Genomic DNA, 19,404 nt, shown 5'->3' with positions numbered 1-19,404 from the left:
AGCACTGGGCACCCAAGAAATGAAGGTTTGTCCCATGCAACTTCCCCAAACAAGACAATGATCTTTTAGGCCTCCAACTCCACCACACCCCCACCCTACTCCTTGTTCTGCTGTGTTGACATCACTGTGGACTCAAGCAGTCACCATCTTTCTAAGATCCCATGCAATTCTAAAATTCTGATTCAAAGATTCTGAGTCATCTATCCTGTAACAATTAGGATACTGGATTCAAGGGAGAGACCTAGCTCATGATTGCAGAGAACTTAACCTAATTTAAATCTCTTGATGTGAAAGCAAAGGATACAGTGAGGACTTGTGCCAGACTGTGACATAGCCACCTTGGGTCATTTTTGTACTGATTCTGGGACATTCCACAATACACACAAAGCCTAACCAGGAACTGGCCAGCTGTGCCAGGCTGGCAAACTAATTGATGGAGTGACTCACTGCCCTCCCCCTCTGGAGCACATTCTTTGAAACTCCAGAGTAAACAAGCTATTCAGACACATTTTACAAATGCACCAATCCATAGCAGGAAAACCCCAAGCACTTATGCATACACCAATCAGAAGTAAACCAGATAAGAAAGCATGCCTGGGTTGGCATCACTTCTTGGGTGCTCAGTCCTTACAGATATCAGCCACTCTGATGGTTTCTGATAACTTCAGTCCTCAGGGCAAGGAGCCCAGACTGAAATAATTTCCTTGTCCCTTCTCTCTTATGTTTGATCCCCAACCAATTAAAAGTTAAGTACTGAGAATGAGACATAAAATGAGGAAGAATCATGGAATAGTGGAAAGGGTAGAGTCAAGGGACCTAGGATCAAATTCCTTGCTCCCCCAAATGACCTCAGTAAAGTCACTAAACTTCTCTTGGCCTCAGTTTCTTCATTTGTAAAATAAAAGGGTCGGGCTAGTTGGCCTTACAAGGTTCCTTCAGACTCAAAATCTATGATTCTAGATTAAATATTCAAACATACAATGCTTGCAAACCTCAAAGCACTATATAATAGTCAACTGTTATTAAAAATCTTTACCATGGGTGTGGCATTAATTATCTTCCAGGCACTTACATAACCTTCATAGCCTTGGGGGGTGGGGGGAGGAGGAGAGAGAGAAGAGACTACCTTTAGTTCAGAGAACTGAAATCTAGGCCCCTAGAGAGGTGATGATTAATTACAGCCTTAAAAAAAAAAAGCCATTGGCCAAACTGCAAGTTGAAATCAGGGGTTGCTGATTGCCATCTTATACCAAAGACCATTCAGCCACTTAAATTGGTAAGTGCTGACATGTCCCTGGTGTCCCTCAGTATCTAATTTGCTATTGTGTGAATATTGTTTCCCAGCATAAGCTGGAGCCTTGTTTGAATTGAGTGCTGTGAAATGCCGTTTTCCCCTGTGCTGGGATCACTTAGGGAATGCTAGTGTGGCTGAACCAACTGCTGGTCACATTGTAAAGGAAATCACACAGAACTCCTGTGCATTATCATCTGCTTGTCTGATAAGGAACTGAGACATAACAATACCAACTGCCATGGCCTTTAGGCTTATTATGAGAATAAGTTTTCCTTTGTAGCAGTACCACAATTCATTTCTCAGCAATAATAATTAAGTGTCTACTAAGTGCAAGATCCTGTACTAAGTGCTAAGGATAGCAAGATGAAATATAGTGCTTGTCCCCAAGGGGTATACACTGTAGTAGATCTATACAATAAATTGAATGCCCAAAGTGCATAAGATGTAGGTTTAAGGCTACTCATAAAAGTTAGTTGTAAATGTCAAACTTACTTCTTGATCTTATTGTTGAATATTGAATTCATGATTCATTACTTTTTTTTTTTAAAGAGCATAATAGAAGTATGATCTGAGTGCTTGGAGAAGTCTGAAAAGGGAGAGATAGTTTTCTGTTGCATAGGGGTGGCACGAGTCACAAAAGGTGGAAGGTGGCATTTGAGCTGGACCTTAAAGAACAGGATGGATTTCAATAAGTAAAGATGGGGACAGAGTTGGAGTCCGTAAGACATTCCACATACAGGGTGGTCAATAATATCAAATGCTACAATGAAATCAAGAAAAATCCCAACTGATAAAAATCCATTGGATTTGACAATTAGCAAATGACTGGTGGGTAGTCTTCCAGTTTCAGTAAGTTGTAATGACAGAAACCAGATTGCAAGAAGTTGAAGGGTGAGTAAACTATGAGGAAGAGAGTCATTGGGTATAGGCTAGTCTTTTTAGAAGTTTGGCCTGTCTTTTTATTGTGCTTAGCCATGAGTGCCATCATGCCAGCACTTCCTGATTCTTGAAGGCAGATACCAATCGATCCAGTACAGGAAAAAAGACATTTCACAGCACTTAAGTAGCTTATGAGGAAGAGAAGAACATTCAGGCAATAGCAGATCAGATGCTCAATGTCACCCAAGTGGAGAAGAGTGATGGGATAATAGCTGGGGTGGGGCAGGTGGGGCGGCAGAGTATTGCTCAGCACCATGGTTAATGGTTATCATGGTTATGACAAAACTAAGCGTACATGGGTAGTTCGACACAAAGGATAACACTGAACTAAGCAGTTAAGTGGCATTATCAGAATTGTTTACAGAGAAAGGGCTGTTACTAGACCATATATTTGACTATACTAATTCAATTTCATGCCTTCTGGTGGCATGGGGTGTTCACATAGCTAATGAGGTAGAAAGAGCTATGGACTAGGAATCAGGAAGACCTGAGTTCAGATTCTACCTGAGAACCCTACCTTTGTGACCCAGGACAAGTCACAACCATCACAGAAAAAAATTTTGAGCTTAGCACTTAGCAGAAATAAAGTTAAGTGGCAACACTATGTGATAATCAGCTATGATAGACCTCTTCTCACCAATACAATGATTCAAGATAACTTCAAAGGGGGAGAATGCTATCCATATCCAGAGAAAGAACTATGGAGTCTGAATACAAATTGTAATGTACTATTTTCACTATTTTTTTGTTTTTTTCTTTCTTGTGGTTTTTCTCTTTTTTTTCTGATTCTTTCACAACATGACTAATATGGAAATATGATTAACATGATTGTACATGTATAACCTATATCAGATTGCTTGCTGTCTTGGGGAAGGGAGAGGGAGAAAAATTTGGAACTCAAAATCTTATAAAAACGGATGTTGAAAACTATCTTTACATATAATTGGGAAAAAATAAAATACTATTAAGTGCAAAAAAAAATAAAATAAAAAACTTAGTTTTAAAAGGAAGCCTTTCTGAATGGCTCCATCCCACATGAGCTTCTCCCTAGCCTGCCCCCACTTTCTCTCTTTTCCATTTACTTCACCAAAAGCAGCCTCATGTTCTGGGGTCTTTGCCATTGAAATGACTCCTTGGGGTTCTCTATTTCTCCACAAGGTGAAAATATCTCTCACTCCTCAACTGATTTGTCTTTAAAAGATGGTTTGAGACCATATTTCATATTGCTTGCTCCAGGTACCAAAACTAATAGTCTCAATCCTGGATCAGCTTTTCAGTAAAGGTTATAATGAGAAGGACTTTCAGAGTCAGTTTTGCCTGCATTTCTGATATGGCATGTATTCTGGCATTACCCTAAGGGTGTATTTTTAAACTTTAGACATAACAATGAAAGCGAGATTTTTTTTTAAATGAAAAATGGGCAGGGAGAGGAGCATTGGAGGTATAGAGATCAAAGTTAAAAGAGAGAGTATTATTGATGAAGCAAGGTCCTTAAGAATATAGAAAAGAATGAAATCAATGGCACAGATTAACCTATGAAAATAAGAGAGACACTTTTGCATCTGAGTTAGAAAAGAGAAGATGTAGTATGGGTGAAAAAAAAGTTTTGAGGGGCAAAATTGATGGAGGTTGTGCAGAATGGCTTTGATATCTTCAATAAAGTATTATGCAATAACATCTCTTGGGAGTAAAGGAGGTTTGAAGTATTAAGAATAGTAGAAAAGATTTGGAACAGCTGTCATAGGGAATGCTATAGGGAGCAAAGAAGAGATTAATAAAAGGAGTGGCTAAATAGCAGTAAAGGCCCAATGAAAATTACGTTTCATGTAATTTTAGTGGCCTTTATCAGTAGGATTTTGTGAATTTCTTTGCCAACTCTTGGAGACCCAGAAGTAGGGCAGAAAATAAGGATAGGGGAAATTACTTAGGGTTGCAGACTGACAACTGTGACAAAGTTAAAGGGTGAACAATTCTAGATTGCTAGTGAGAGCATAGTAAAAAAAAAAAAAAAAAAGGTGATAATAATCCATCATTGGGTTCAGCCTGGCTAAAGAGTCAAATAAAGCCAGAAAGGGATGGTCAGCTAGAAAAATACTCAAGGATGGTTTAGGCCCACAAGTATACTAGTAACAAAATATTTTATTGTTTGCTTAATTTTCTTTCCAATTTACTGCTGTTTTCAGAGTGAAATGATCATACCTCTATTTTAAAATTCTGTTCTATTACTTTAAAATGTGTTTTTAATGAATAATATAGTTCTTTAAAATGGAGAGACATAGTGGATAGAAAGCTGTCCTATGAGGTAGGAATACCCTGAATAACAGGATGCCATCTTTCAGCAGCATTGTGGATAGTACAAGCATAGATTCACTTATGTGTGAGTATAGCCCAGAAGAAATGCTGATTTTAGCCTATCCTGAGGAAATCTTCCTGATTTCCACACAAGATTCATGCCAATTCAAATATTCAGCTTTTGGCATTTTCTTTGCACCAAAAAATAGATGGGCTTATATTTGGAAACTGGAGACCCTTATGGAACTTCCTAGTGAAACTCAACTTACTGTGCCATAACTTTGAAATGCCACAAGAAACCAGCTCCTTCAGCCAAAACAGCAGCAATGAAATTCAGACAGAGTGATGGGGAGGATGAAAAAAGAATGCTTTTTTGGTGTTGTTACCCAATAGCAAATACCCAGCAACCACACCCTGTGAAGAGTTCTTAAGTTTCCTCTGTCTGGTGCCTTACCCTTTGGGATGAGTGAGGGCTTCATTACCAGCAGAGAGTTCTAAATTTTGGAAAATTGCCTTAGGAGTTGGAATCATCTGCCCCATTTTACATTTAGTATTTTTCCTTTGGGTTTATACTTCTAATTTAAGGGCCTCACCATTTTGAAAGTTCCATTCTATGCTGAGAGCAGTCAAGAAATCAATTCAGGTCTCGTGTACAATATACTCTACTCTGATATTAAAGTATATAGCACATTCCACCAGGATTGTGTAAGTCTTTTTTCCTACCTACATGCCAGGAGCTAGAATTGAAGTAATTCTCAAAAGGACAATAGCTTGCTAATAAGAAACAGTGTTGTCCTCCTCATGTGAGACTTTCTCTGCAACCAAGCTTGTGAGTACAAATGTTGGAAAAAACTAGCTTTCCCAGACAACTGTCTTTGTTTGAATTAGAAATTTGTTTCCAAATGTACTTATTCCCCTAGTTCTTCTCTGAGGCCAATATCCCTTTCAATGGGGAAACAATTAGTAAATTCATGAATCAGAATTTTGTTTATGCTTCCCATTTAAAAGAATAAACATTTGTTAGCTTAAGAGTTTATGGCCTGACTAAAGAGATCAACACTAGAAAGCCCCTGAGTGCCTCGTCTTCGTGATAAAATTCAAGATCAGATTCAAATCCATAGATCCAGAACTGAAAGGAACCATAAAGTTAATTTAGTTCAACTCCCTCATTTTACAAATGAAGAAACTAAGGCCCCAGAGAAGTTATGTTACTTGGCCAAGATCACATAAGGATTATGTAACAGACACAAGATCTGAACTCAAGTCCTTTGACTCCAAATCCAGAACTCTTTCTATTGTGCCCTGCTGTTTCCTCTGAGAAGTGGAATATATTTTCATTTCTTCCCAGTTATTAATGAAATTAATCAAGAGAATGCATATTAAAACAAATGATTATGGCTTGCAACAGAAATATAATTAGGAGCTGTAGGGTCAGGTGACAGAAATGAGGAGAAGGAATCTTAGGGATACAACCTGCCTCATTTTTGCAAAAGCCAGAACTCAGATGCAGGCAAATGAAAAGACTTGTCTCTTTTGGGGAACGGTAGGGCAGAAATTGGAACTTATATCTGTGGATTTCTAGGTCAGAATTTTTTCTACTATTGGAGAGGAAAAAGGAAGCTCCAAAGCAGTGTGGAAAGAATGCTGGTTTGGAGCATCAGTGGTCCTGGGTTCAAATGCTGGTTCTGTTAGTCACTACTTGTGATTTTTGGCAAATCACCTCCCTCTGAGCCTTGTTTTCTTCATCAGTAAAATAGAGAGGTTAGATTAAATAACCACTGAGATCCTGTTAAGTTCTAAATCTATGATCTGATTTCTGTGAATAAGAATTCCCTGTCAGTCAATAAGCATTTTTTAAGTACCTATGTGCCGAGCAGTGAGCTAAAGACTAGTCATAAGTACTGAAGATTTGGTTTGAACACAAACCATGCTGTCTTTCCTAGCTTTCCTCTAGGACTCATAGAGGCCAAAGCCTGTAGACATTTCCTCTGAATTGCAATTAAGAACTATTGCCATCATCTTGAAGAATATTACTATGGAAAACAAATTCTGCCTCTATTAGGCTCTCCATCTCCCCAGCCCTACTGGGTACATGTGACTTTTCTACTAGCAATATCTTTTCAGTTTAACTTTGCACGCTTCTGTCTAACTACTAGGAAGAGTTTTCTTTCTCCTGTGATCTCTAAGAGGCCCTGTATCTTAGAATCCTCTTTGTGAATCACAATAACCATATGAGTCTAGCTGCTGAAATACATTTCTAAACCGTGCTCACTTCGCTCCCTGACTTTCACTGTTTTCTATTTTTACATACCAATCTAAGCCTCCAGAATATAGTCATTGTCTGAACTGCTTCAGTATTTTTCTTCAACCTTTCTGTTTCCTGGCTTTCCTCTTTATGGCACTTATATTAGTTTCTTAATCATTCTAATAACTAGGTTTGAAATCATGGATTAGTCTCTTCACCTTTCTGGGGAAATTGAAGGGGTTGTGAACTATCCTTCCTGTGCTGTATATTGACTCGGAAAACCAAAAATTAACATTCTTTATGTTGTATTATATTTTTATTTATTTTGTTAAAGATTTCCCACATACATTTTAATCTGGTTACCTGTAATTTTGGAGAACCAGCTCAAGAAAGCCAACTGTTGAATTTTCAGTATGAGCATTTAGATCATCAGTACAAATCAGGACTTGATTTATTGTTTTGCTGATTGTCTAGAATTAAGAACACATTAATAATATAGGTAACTTAGAGTGATACCAGCACACCCCTACATAGAAAAATACTAAATTTTGAACAGTTTTTAAGATAAGAAAAAGATAGAAAAGATTATTTCTGTGTCCTTTGCTTTATCTGCTATGAAAGGGGAATAGAGGAAAAACAAAGAAATGACCATTCCTTCAATGATTTTCACCAGTTTCAAAACAGAATTAAATTTAAACCTCTAGAGAATGAGAAGGAATGAGTGGAAAAGCATTTATTCAGTGTTTACTATATGCCAGGCCCTGTGTCATCCACCTTGGTTTTATTCTCACAAGTCCTCTGCCCTACAAAGGATATAAAGGTGGATAAGACACCTTCCTTACTCTTACTGAGCTGATAGTGTCCCTGGGGAAGCAAGAGACGTGTTAAAAATCATACAATATAGAACAGGATAAGAGCTAAAAAAAAATTTTAAATTTGATGAGTCTATAGAAAAAGGAAAAATTACTTCTGACTAGGGAAGTCAAGACAACCTTCATAAAGGAGGGGAGATGGGGCAAGGAGAGATAAACATTTATATAGCACCTACTATGTGCCAGGCACTGTGCTAAGCACTTTACAAATATTATCTCATTTAAGATGGGAGCTTGACCAGGATTTTGAGAAGGAAGAGAATTTCAGAAAGAAAGAACAATGTCAGAAAAGGCACACAGTGGACATGATCTTGCACTCCCTCTCAACCACGGCTAGGAAACCACATGGCTAGATTCTTTCCCTTACAGAGAGAAACTAGGCAACATTCTTTGGCCTCTTTTGGTAGCTTGCTTCACTGTGAATCACCTTTTAGTCAAGTAGCATGAAATCCAATCAAAAATATAAACAATGGAGCTCCAGTGGGAGCGAGGGATGGAGGGGAGAGATGGAAGACCATCTGTCAGGTACCATGTTCACAGGCTTCGATCTGCAATTCATTTGACATGGCAGATCAACAATGGACTAGTCTCTTGGTTATAACAGGCAACAGATGTATTTATCATTGGAGCTACTTGGGCTCAAGTGAAGTTAGCTCTGTCAGAATGTAAATGTATTGGTTGGTATAAATATATCAGAGTTTTAGATGACTTGGAAGGGACTTCAGCAGACACCTATTCCCACTCATATCTGCAGAAGAGTCCCTATTGTAGCACTATAGCCCAAGCACTCATCTAGCCTCTATTTGAAGGTTTTCATGGAGGGATCCTCCCTACTTCTTGAAGAAGATCCTTCCACTTTCCACTATAATTATTGTGAAGTCTAAATTTACCTCTTTACAACTTCTCCAGGTTCTGCACTCTGGGACCAAAAGGCAAAAGTACTATTCCTGTTCCACCTGACAGCCATTTAAATACTTGAAGACAGTGTTCATGTCCCCCCCATCCCCCAAATCTTCTCCAAGGCAAACATTCCTAGTACTGTTAACCAATCCTCATGTATCATGGGCTAAAGAGTCTTTACCATCCTGTTTGCCCTCCTTTGGACACTCTCCAGCTTCCTAAAACTATGGTATCCAGAACAAAACATCATAGTCTAAATGTAGTCTTTCCAGAGCAGAATAGAATGGTAATATCCTAATTCCAGGAGGCTATAACTCTCTTATTGCAGCCAGATCATTTTAGCTTTTTTTTTTTGGCTGCCATATCACACTATTGGCACATACCAAACTTACAATCCAGTAAAAACACTTATTTTTTTTTCAGTCAAAATATTGTCTAACCCTGCATTCTTCATCTTGTACTTGTGAAGCTAATTTTTTTAACCCAAGTATAAGATTCTACTTTTACCTCTATTGAATTTTACTAGTCAATGATTATATTACATTCAGTTCAATTATATGTAATGTAATGGGCACTCTGAAAAGTATGCTAGAAGTGAGAGTTTCTTCACAAAGATTTAAGTTCTAAGTTAAATAGGCCCTTGTAGTAGGACTTTCTGCTTGATAGGGTAATTAGGGCTCATGAGAATTAAATGAGAGGATAGTTTAATATTCAGATTGGGCATGGGACTACAGTTAAGAAGTGTTTGGATTAAAGGTGAAGAGACTGAAAAAAATTATTTAAGGAGCAGGTTTATATAAAGCAAAGCAGATACTGGGGCTTGAAATGGAACCACAGGGTTAGGAGACAAGACTAATCAATGGAAATTCAAAATCGATGAATAGAATCTTCAGGACAGGTTCCAGGGCCCTCTGCCACCAAATGCAGACACCAACTGGTCATTCCTCCAGATTGGAGTGCAGGCAGAGGAAGTTAGCAGCACTGAGTACTGAATATGTTTCCATCTCTAACTTGATGGTTACTGATACTTCATATTCACATTCTAACAACACCCAAGAGAGGGCCAGGAGGATGACCAAAAAGATATTAATCATGAATGCACAATTTCTCCCACTATTCCATCTTATTTCTAGTTCTTCATTCACTCTCTTACAAGATGTATTTTGACCTTATCTCACTTCTCTCATCATTCATCCCTCATTCTGAATGGGAAGGAGGTAAAGCAACACAAGAAAAAATCCACACTAGGTTTAAGAAAGAATAGCCAGAATCTCCCATCTACTTAATATGTAGCATCTCACATGTCTTAAGGGGTTAATGGGAAGCCTTTTAAAAGAGAGTGGTTATAGAGTTATATATATGGTTATAGAGTTCCACCCAGAGAATAGCAAATGAAAGTGGGATTTGTAAAAGGGAAACCTTCTAGTTTCCTATTTGTCTTCCAAAGCATTCATAGCTCCTTGAGCTATTCACAAGCTGAAAAGATAGCATACTATGTTGGTTTATTATTTAGTGAAATAAGTGGTACTTGTTGAAATATTGATTCACCGAGGGATAAATCTTGATTCAAGGGAACACCTGTTGACAGAGAATTAAAGGAAGGTAATATGTTGTAGAGAACCTAGAGCTGACCTGGGACTCTGTAACTTGACAGTTTTGGTATAGATTCCTAGATTGAAGGACGTAAGATCAATTCTATTCCTTCTTGGGGCCTCAGTTCCTTCCTCCAGGAAATGAGAGCAATAAGTTATAAAATCTCTGGACTCCCATACATTTTTGGCATTTGACCAAATGTGTGCAAATGTGTGCTGACCTTACCCACTTTGAGAGTAACAATGTGTTAACCTTTGGGGAAAGAGGAAGGATGGAATAGGAGTGTGATAGCCCAATGAATATCAAAAAGGTGACACCCAGGGTAAATACTTCAGGACAGGCCCAAGAATTCCAGTCTTCTTCAGGGAGTCAAAGGGGATCTTTCATACCATTGATTCACATTCACTTCTATGGCATGGCTGAGCCATTTTGCTGCCTTCTTGCAGATAAATACTTTGCCTTGGTTGATGCCAAGGTGTTGTGTCTTTTTCCAAATGACAATATTAAAATCTTAAAGAGTATGTGGCTAAGACTACTAGATGAAATGTTGCCTTTGTCTTGATTTCTAAAGGTTAAGGATGTTGTGGGGTATGACTCCCTGGGCCACTGCTTCTTTACTGAAGATGGACCTGAGGAACGGAACACCTTTGATCATTGCCTTGGACTGCTGGTGAAGGCTGGAACCCTCCTCCCCTCTGATAGGGACAGCAGAATGTGCAGGACGATTACAGAGGATTCCTACCCAGGATACATCCCCAAACCCAGGCAGGATTGCAAGTAAGACCCTATGCCTCAGAGCTTTTGGCATCTACAATGTTGATTTAAACCTCAGTCTTGAAACAACGTAAGGGTCATGGCTTCTGGGAGGTCACACTGGGCACCTTGGTTGTTCTCTTAAGAGGTATAAGCAAGTCTTCATAGCTTGAAGTAAATATTTATAGGTATAGCGGCTGAATTCATCAGAGTCTTAAATGCACGTTTAGACCAAATGACAACACAATTAGGTCCAAAGCCATTGTCCATTTAACTTTGTATAGAATCTTCATAAAGGTAATAGAACTTGAAGTATTATGGCTATGGATAGGAAAGAAATTTCTGACATTATGTAGCAAAGAACCTGTGTTCATTTTCTATGTTTCTTCCAACATATCCAACATGATACAATTTTATCATTTAATGACATTAAGGCAGAGTCATCACCATCTGCTTTGCCATTGCACCCTGAGGACCATAGGGCTTTTCTATCTGACTTGAAGCTGAAACCTTCCACAAGTGTTTTCGCCCCCATCAGAATGTGAGATCCTTGAGAGCACAGACTGTCTTCCTTTTCTATTTGTTTCCCCAGCACTTACTGCAGTTCTTTGCACACAGCAAGTGCTTAATAAATGCTTAATTTATTCCTTTATTCATTCATGTCAGACAATATGTAATTTCAAGTTTATACAATTATGTGTTATGACTCACAGACTGAAGTTGACATTAAAATTTGGGGGTTTGTTTGCTTTTCTACGCCGCTTGTAAAATGTACAATAAATAGCACACTTAGAGACTGAAGCCAAAAGTCACATAGGAAATTGGTGGCAAGAGTGGAAATAGAACAGAGAGTTTCTACTATGTGATTTAATTCTAAATCACAGCATTATGTCACTTCTCTTCAAAATTACAGTATAACCCATCAGAATTAATGGTGCCATGGAAAGGTTTTTAAATAAGGAAGACCGGGTTCAAATCCCCATTCAATCAATCAACCCACAGAGATTTATTAAACATCCTCTAGCTGTGTGACCTAGTTACTCATCCCTTTGATCCTCAGTTTCTCTATCTGTGCAATGAAGGAGATGAACTAAAATAACCTTGAAGGTGCCTCCAGTTCCAAAAGTCCTGATTCAATCAGCGTATCAGGTCTACGTGTTTAGTTTAATGTCAGACTTGACCAGTTCAGCCTAAACCAAAAGGCTGTCACTTTAAGTATTTCGGATACCAAATATTGTGAATCAATCAAAAAGCCATCACCAACTGTGATATTATCTTCTGATTTGCCTCGAGACATCTTGAGAGAGGGGGCAATAAAGATATAAAAGGTAAACCATTCGACAAGTATTTAAATAAGTATGTTTAACATTTTGCTCTAAATCAAATGACTCTTTCCAGATCGGAACTAACTTTCCCGGATTCCATAATGTAGCAAGACTTCTTCTCCAGATCCAACATTCGATTATGCATTTTTACAGCTGCAATTCCAAATGATGAGGGTCCATAGGATCCCTTGTGCCAGTATGAACTTTTGCAAAGTGAGCGAGTGGCGGGATTGAGCATGACACTCGTTTTCATAGCTGTATTTAATCTGTTTTTGGCCTAAACCTCAGTGTGGCTTTCCAAATAAAAGTTAATTGCAATGGCTTTCTATGAACTATTTATGTGATCATCTCTCTAATGTCAGAGCCAGTGTTTCATAAGACATGATCTTCTCCCTGGAATAAAGCTAGTAACATGAGGAAAAGGGCAAAGGAAGTTGGAGAGCCCGATGAACCCAGTTTACTTCCAAAGAAGCTATGCTTTTAGAGGAAACGTGGTATAAGAAAGCCGCTCAATACAGTGGTCAAAGCACTGAGTAACACTGGGGTCTGATGACTTGGGCTTGAATCCCAACTTGCTATTTATTGCCTATGTGACCTTGGGCAAGATACAAATTCTCTGGGCATCATTTTCCTTACCTGTAAAATTAGGGGTTTGGACTACATGGCCTTTTGATTCTAAATTTATTATCTCTACTATCTTTTAATGATTGCTCTGAGAGAATCTGGCTTCAAAAGTTGAGCAAATAAATGATATGGAGCAAAGCACATATATAACTATAATTTTCAAATCACCTTCCAAGTTTATCAGAGGAACCACTGAAACAGTAAAGCTCCTACTGGCATGGAAGAGTTATGCAATGTCTCAACCACTCTTAACTTCCTTTCATGGAAAAACGTATCCTGGGAGAATCTGACTTATTATTTCTCTAATTCAAAGACTAACAACACATAGGTCATAAAGAATTGGTGGGTGTATGGTATAACAAGGTTTGGGTTACCTTATAACAGCCAAACATCAAACACTGACATAAAGAAATTATTGGCTATCATCATGGGTGTAGTGGATGACTAAGATGGTGAGTGATTTGGACACATTTCAAGAAATTTCTGCCAATGACTTTGTAGTGTCACCTCTTGCCATCTGTCAGGGAAGTTCAAAAGCAAAGCAATGATTCTAGCCAAAAATTTTGCTCACCATTAACATGCAGAGACCGACACCAGATGGTGGAATTGATGCTTACAGATTGTATCCAAATCTGTCCACGTGTCTCATTGGTCAGTTTGGAAGGGAGTAAATTATATGAGTTCTTTTGACACAATTGTAGAGGCAGTTGCCAGGGCTGGACATTCTCCCCGGAGTGGGCCAAAAACAAATCCTCAAGACTTATCCAGAGTAAAGTTTAAAGAAAAGGAAGATCGTTTCTGTTCTGACCACCACAAAAAAAGTACAGAAAGAATGAGATAATGCTAACATTTATCCCAAGTTTCTTCAAGAAAGCTTGAAATCATTCTCTTAAGTGACCTTGATTCTTAATTAGCCACTTCCTTCACAGAATTTTCTGATAAGAAAATGGAAAAATTTTAGTGAAATTATAGATCATAGTTTTTAGAGACAGAAGAAATCTTAGAGGTTTCCTAATCTAAACCTCTTATTATAAATATAAAGTCACCAAAGTCAAGAAAAGTGAAGCAGTTTGCTCCAGCTCATAAGGAAATAGGTGCCCAAACAAAGATTCAAATCTTTGTCTTCTTCAGACTCCAAAGCTACTTCTCTTTCCACTACTCTCTTCGTATCCCATATTAATAAGAAAAGGACCTGCTTGGCTCAGCCATTGACTCTTTCCATGATTTTACTTTTCTACTTCAAACTTTTCTTTCTCTATAGGGAAATGGGAGTAGTTAGAGCAGTCTGATTCATAAGTAATGTCTCCTCTGTGCCCCCCCCCAAATAAGAATGAAACCCTTTACCGATGATGAGATGTAGACAATTATAGAAAAGATTAGGGAAACGAATCTATTCCATCCTTGATAGCTCCTGACTTAGCCCCTTGACCATGGTCATCAGCCCAGAGGCCTTTTTTTCTTAAGAAGATAGAAGTGACAGACCAGCTAAAAGAAGGCAACAAGATTTAGTAGACAATAGTGGATTCTATACTGAGGGCCATGAGGATTCATTTAGTTCTGTTTTTTTAGTCTCTGACTTGTGGGATAACTTCAACTGTATATGTATCTTGTCTGCTCTACCTATAAAATACAGAAAAAAGAAATAATCTTCAAGTGAGATTGTAAAAGTTAATGATTTTTTTTTTGGTCCAGTCCTGCGAGCTCATCCATAAAGGGATTTCCAGGTGTGAAAATGTCCACAAATGTAATTTATAGCCTTAAAGAATCATCTGGGGCATGGAGAGGGTTAGGGACTTAACTCTTGGTCACACAACTAGTATTCATTAAGGAGGCAGGACTCAAGTCATCCTAATTCTTATGTTGATCATAATTCTCATGTCCACTATGCAACACTACTCTACTGAAATTTATTTAAAAACTGCTTTTGGGGAAACTAAAGCAATGTCAAGTGCTGTCATTGATACTTTAGAAGATCTGGGATTTTGTCAATGGTGGACACTCCCCCCACTGACAAAGATCATAAACCATCTCTGCCTTTCATGAGCAGCTGACCACCCCCCCGCCCAAAGTTCATTGCCTAGTGGCCAGGCTTCTGGTAATGAATGGTTCAACATTTATGGATAGGTTGGGTGACAGACACCTTTTTTATAGCTCTCCTGGCAAAGCTTTTCAGAACCTAGGGTCATCTTCCCACTATAATAAAGCAATGCAGTAGTGCTTCATTGGGGTGAGGGGGAGAATAAGGACGAAAGTGGAGGAGAGTATGTCGTTGTCATTTACACTGTTTGCGGCATAGACAAAAGAAAGCAAATAATTCCACAGTCAATGTGTAACAAAATTCTTGCTTGTCCTCAGGGAATTAATAGCCACATTTCAGATTTATTAGGGTATTTTTGTTTTTCTTGAGTAAGAAATTTATCATCTCTGGGCCTCAATTTTCTCAACTATAAAATATGAAGGATTAGACTAAGGTAATCTTAAAGATTACTTTCCACTTTAAACTTCTGCTCTCAATAAAAATAAAATAGGGCTGGCTTCCATCCAGTATTACCATCACCACTACCATCACCCCCCCCAGCATTGCTTTTCAGCAATCAAGATAAAGCGTACTCTTGTTTCCATAGCAACTGCAGCTAGCTCCAGAGTCCTCCCTCTCTAAAGCTACTTACTAGTGTGAAAAATTCTTTGGATTTAATTGCTTTAATTATCTATTTGGCCTATTAGTTAAGACAAAAAAGTTCAACTCTCTTTTGCTTTTATTCTCTTAAAAACATGTAAGTAGGTTTCTTTTGAAACTAAGGAAATACTAAAATTGTAAATAATGTGGCATAATATTTCTCAAACAAGACTAAATATAAAAGTCATCCTGAATCTTCTATTTGCATCATAAACCTTCTAAGGCTTATGCTAAACCCTAGCTCTCTGGTTTCAGCCTGTTAGGACTTCATAGCCTCAGAGGGCATAATATACCCCAAACTACTTGATTACAACTTTTCACAGAGAAAGTGTTAATTTGTCCCATCAATCCTTACTCATTCCTACTGATCATTCTTCTCTGCTCAAGAAGAAATGTTTTTTTTTTCCTGTTTTACTAGAATTTTCCCCTCTTCCATACAGCTTTCTTTTAGCAGGGAAAAGATCATCACCTCCCACACATTCACAAGTTGGAATAGATAGAATGCTACTTGATGTCCCCAGCTTTCTAGAAAACCCCCTAATGGTCTCTTTGCAATCAGAAGAGAGCTTATTGAGGGCTAACACTTCTCTCTCTTCCTATTGATTCCTATTATTTGACAGAATAATTTCATTTCATTTTGTTTTATAGACTTTACTGGTCTCTAGACAGTTGCCTAAACATTCAAGGACCTCTACCACAAAGGACATTTTTCTCAAAAAATCTAGGTCCTTTTTCCTTCTAAATATTTTAAATTCTTAAATGAAAATGTATTTGAATGGAAATGAGCAGTTTTCAAACAGAGATGTGGTACTTTTTCACATGTGGTTATTTCTACAAGAGGCTCTTCAAACGAATTGTAAAGTCCTACAGAAACGCTCACTGATGTTCCTGAACATCAATCATTCCAATATGCAACTTGAATCTCTTCTTCCATGTTTACAGTGCTGTGTCCACCTTCTGGATGGCAAATCCCAACAACAACCTTGTGAATTGTGCTGCGGCAGGTTCTGAGGTGAGTATAAAAGCTTCTTCTCTGGAAAAAAGAAAGATTAGGGATAGCTAGAGTTGATCACTTCTTTGGAAATGTGGACATCTCAGAAGATTGAAGTTTAGCTAGCCCTTTTCTCATTTACTGCTGTAAATCCACTCATCATTCTTCCTCAAGAAGGTTTCCAGACCAGGATTGCATTGACTTAGTTCAAGCAATAGGCATCCCCTAGAGTTTGTAGAAATTAGAACAATGTCCTTAGAAATGGTAAGCCTAGAATTTTTTAAATTCAAAGCCATAACTACAGTAGTATGACCAGGGCTTTGCCCTACATTGCTGAATTTAGAGAACAGTAAAAGCACCTGCAGCCCCTCAGAAGCTAGAAACAACTGAGCTTTGCATCAAGTTAGCGAGAATAATTCATTAAAATCAGAAACTACTGATGCAACTCTCCCACTGAATTCCTCAATGACTTAGGGACCACATCCACACTCCTACAGTGTAAGGAAGCCTCCCCAGTGTGTTTGAAGATGTATACTATGTTGCTTGCCCTGGGTACAAAAAGTTGCTAGCTGTCGATCTGTTTAAATTAATTGACTTGATGACTTTGAAAATTACACCTTCTTCAAGAAACTTTAGTATTTCTCTTCAGAAAGAAAACTGAAAGTGTGTTTGTGATGGGAGGGTATGGGTATGTGAGAGCAATGTCAATACATTCAACATTCAATGTTCTTTACTATACTTTGCTTGATTTAATTTAATCGACCTAGAAGAGAACATTTATATAGATTTTTCCTTTTATTCCTCCTCCCTCCCCCAACAGGAGACTGGATTTTGGTTTATTTTTCACCACGTACCTACAGGTCCCTCAGAAGGAATGTATTCCCCAGGCTACTCAGAACACATTCCATTGGGAAAATTCTTTAATAACCGGGCTCACTCCAACTATAGGGTAAGTTTTCATGAAGTAGAAAGAGCTGTCCCAGGTAAATGAACCACATTGACTCTTGCTTTTCTTGGCCCACTTAGGAGATATACTAGTCATTTTTTTTTCTGCCATAGATGGTGACAATTCTATTCCCTGAATTTGTATGTGAAAATAAAGTGACCTTTTTGGAAACGTCTCAGTTTGCTGCCATTTCTCCACTAGATTTCTTTAGCTATTCTTGAATATAACAGATTTAAAACTGTGGACTTAAAATTGCTGATTCCAGGCTCAGTGTTTGGGTAGAAACCAAATGAGGGAAAAGATGCTTGTCTTTTCTTTTTCCTGGCATGAGACTCACCTCTCCTTCTCTGGAATAGTAATGTCTTGAGATCCTTTTCATGATTCATTTGATGGGGATGAATATTATAAGCCATCCATGGAAATAAGCACTGGCCCACATCCCTTAACTCTAAAGGGAGTGAGATGAAACAAAATTGGATGCATTTCTTTCTCTTCTCTCTTCTTTTCTGTTTTGGTTTCATAAGACTCCATAAATGTACCTGTGAAGCTTAAATAGCTGGATGAAAACCAAAATAGTCAGTCAGCCAGATGTTTGTCAATATAACAACAAATGATAATACTTAGAAACATCTGGGTAATTGTTTCATATGAATGTTTGGTATTATTTTCAGAAGCAAGATTTGTTAGACAAATTGTGTGTGTGTGTGTGTGTGTGTGTGTGTGTGTATGGGTGTTTTCTGCAGATAGATATAGGTATAGATCTAAAAAATTAAGTTCTCTTATCCCAGTCCCCCATTCTTCACCTCTTTCCAGGGAAGGAAGAATGAGATGATGGAAATATGGGAAGGGCCAAGTACATATTTTGGCCAGATAATAGTTTTGTGATCTAATAATTTTGAAAATAATTTTTAAAGTTGCTATAAGTTTAATGTAATTTTTAAATTCTAAAACATAATCATTCACTCATTCATTCATTTCACAAGAATGTATTGAGTGCCTACTATGTGTAAAACATACTGTAGAATACAAAGATGTTTAAGACGTGGTCCCTGCCTTCCAGGAGATTATAATCGCATAAGAAATAATATGATGCAAGACACAAATAAAGCATTTAAGTTCTATATTAGTGGTATAAGCAAAGTACTATAGGGGTTCAGAAAAGGAAGAAATTACTTCTATCTAGAGAAATCAATGAAAGCTTCATAGAATGAAGCATTTGAATAAGTCCCTGGAAAATGAATAGAATTCAATAGGTAGGGATAGAAATAGTAATAAAATTTGCTTGAGGGTAGGAACTGTCTTTATATTTTTCACTTGTATTCTCAGCACTTAGCACAACTTCTGGCACATACTATATATTTAATGGATATGTGTTGATTGAATGTAGGAAAGGACATTGAGTAGACCAATTTGGCTCAAGTATGAATGTAATATAGGAGATTTGTAAGAGATAAGGCTAAAAGGTAAACTGGGCTCAGCTTAAAGAGGACTTTGAATGCCAGATTGATCCATTTGTACTCAATTCTGTTGGCAAAGGGGACCCAATACAAGTTTCTAAGCCAGCCAGTATCATTGGGTGGGAATGACAATTAAAATCTGGTAAAAAGATTCATCTGATGTTGGGGTATAGGACACAGTGGAGAGGGGAGAGATTTGAGGCAGAAAGATCATTTGGGAAGCTATTGTTGATCTCTTATGAGGTAATAAGAGTATGAATTAGGGCTGTGGCAGTGGAAACAGCAATGAAGGAATTAATGTAAAAGTTAATGGTAAAACTGGAGCTCTAGGTTTCATCATTAGGTCAAATAAGATTGCCTAAGTGTCTAGATGGCATAGATATAGGACAGATGGTAAGACCTAGAGGAGTTTAGGATGCAGTGGCAGGGCAGATGGTAAGACTTGATAGTGCTCCATGTCACCAGAAGGAACAGAATTGGTGATTCCCATTTCAAC

The 19,404-nt window shown here is 38.0% G+C and overlaps 1 protein-coding gene across 1 annotated transcript in view; it reads left to right on the top strand.

Moving 5' to 3' along the window:
• The window catches only part of CEMIP (cell migration inducing hyaluronidase 1), a 241,845-nt gene that overhangs the window by 178,186 nt on the left and 44,255 nt on the right, over positions 1-19,404 (top strand). The window contains exons 14-16 of the mRNA XM_027851800.1: positions 10,707-10,912; positions 16,457-16,526; positions 17,326-17,454. Coding sequence (XP_027707601.1) covers positions 10,707-10,912; positions 16,457-16,526; positions 17,326-17,454 — 405 coding nt within the window. The remainder of the gene's footprint in view (positions 1-10,706; positions 10,913-16,456; positions 16,527-17,325; positions 17,455-19,404) is intronic.

This window comes from Vombatus ursinus, unplaced genomic scaffold, assembly GCF_900497805.2.
Source record: "Vombatus ursinus unplaced genomic scaffold, bare-nosed wombat genome assembly UNPS02009205.1, whole genome shotgun sequence".
Classification (NCBI taxonomy): domain Eukaryota; kingdom Metazoa; phylum Chordata; class Mammalia; order Diprotodontia; family Vombatidae; genus Vombatus; species Vombatus ursinus.
Note: the sequence above shows the minus strand (reverse complement) of the source record. Positions and strands in the feature narration are given on the sequence as shown.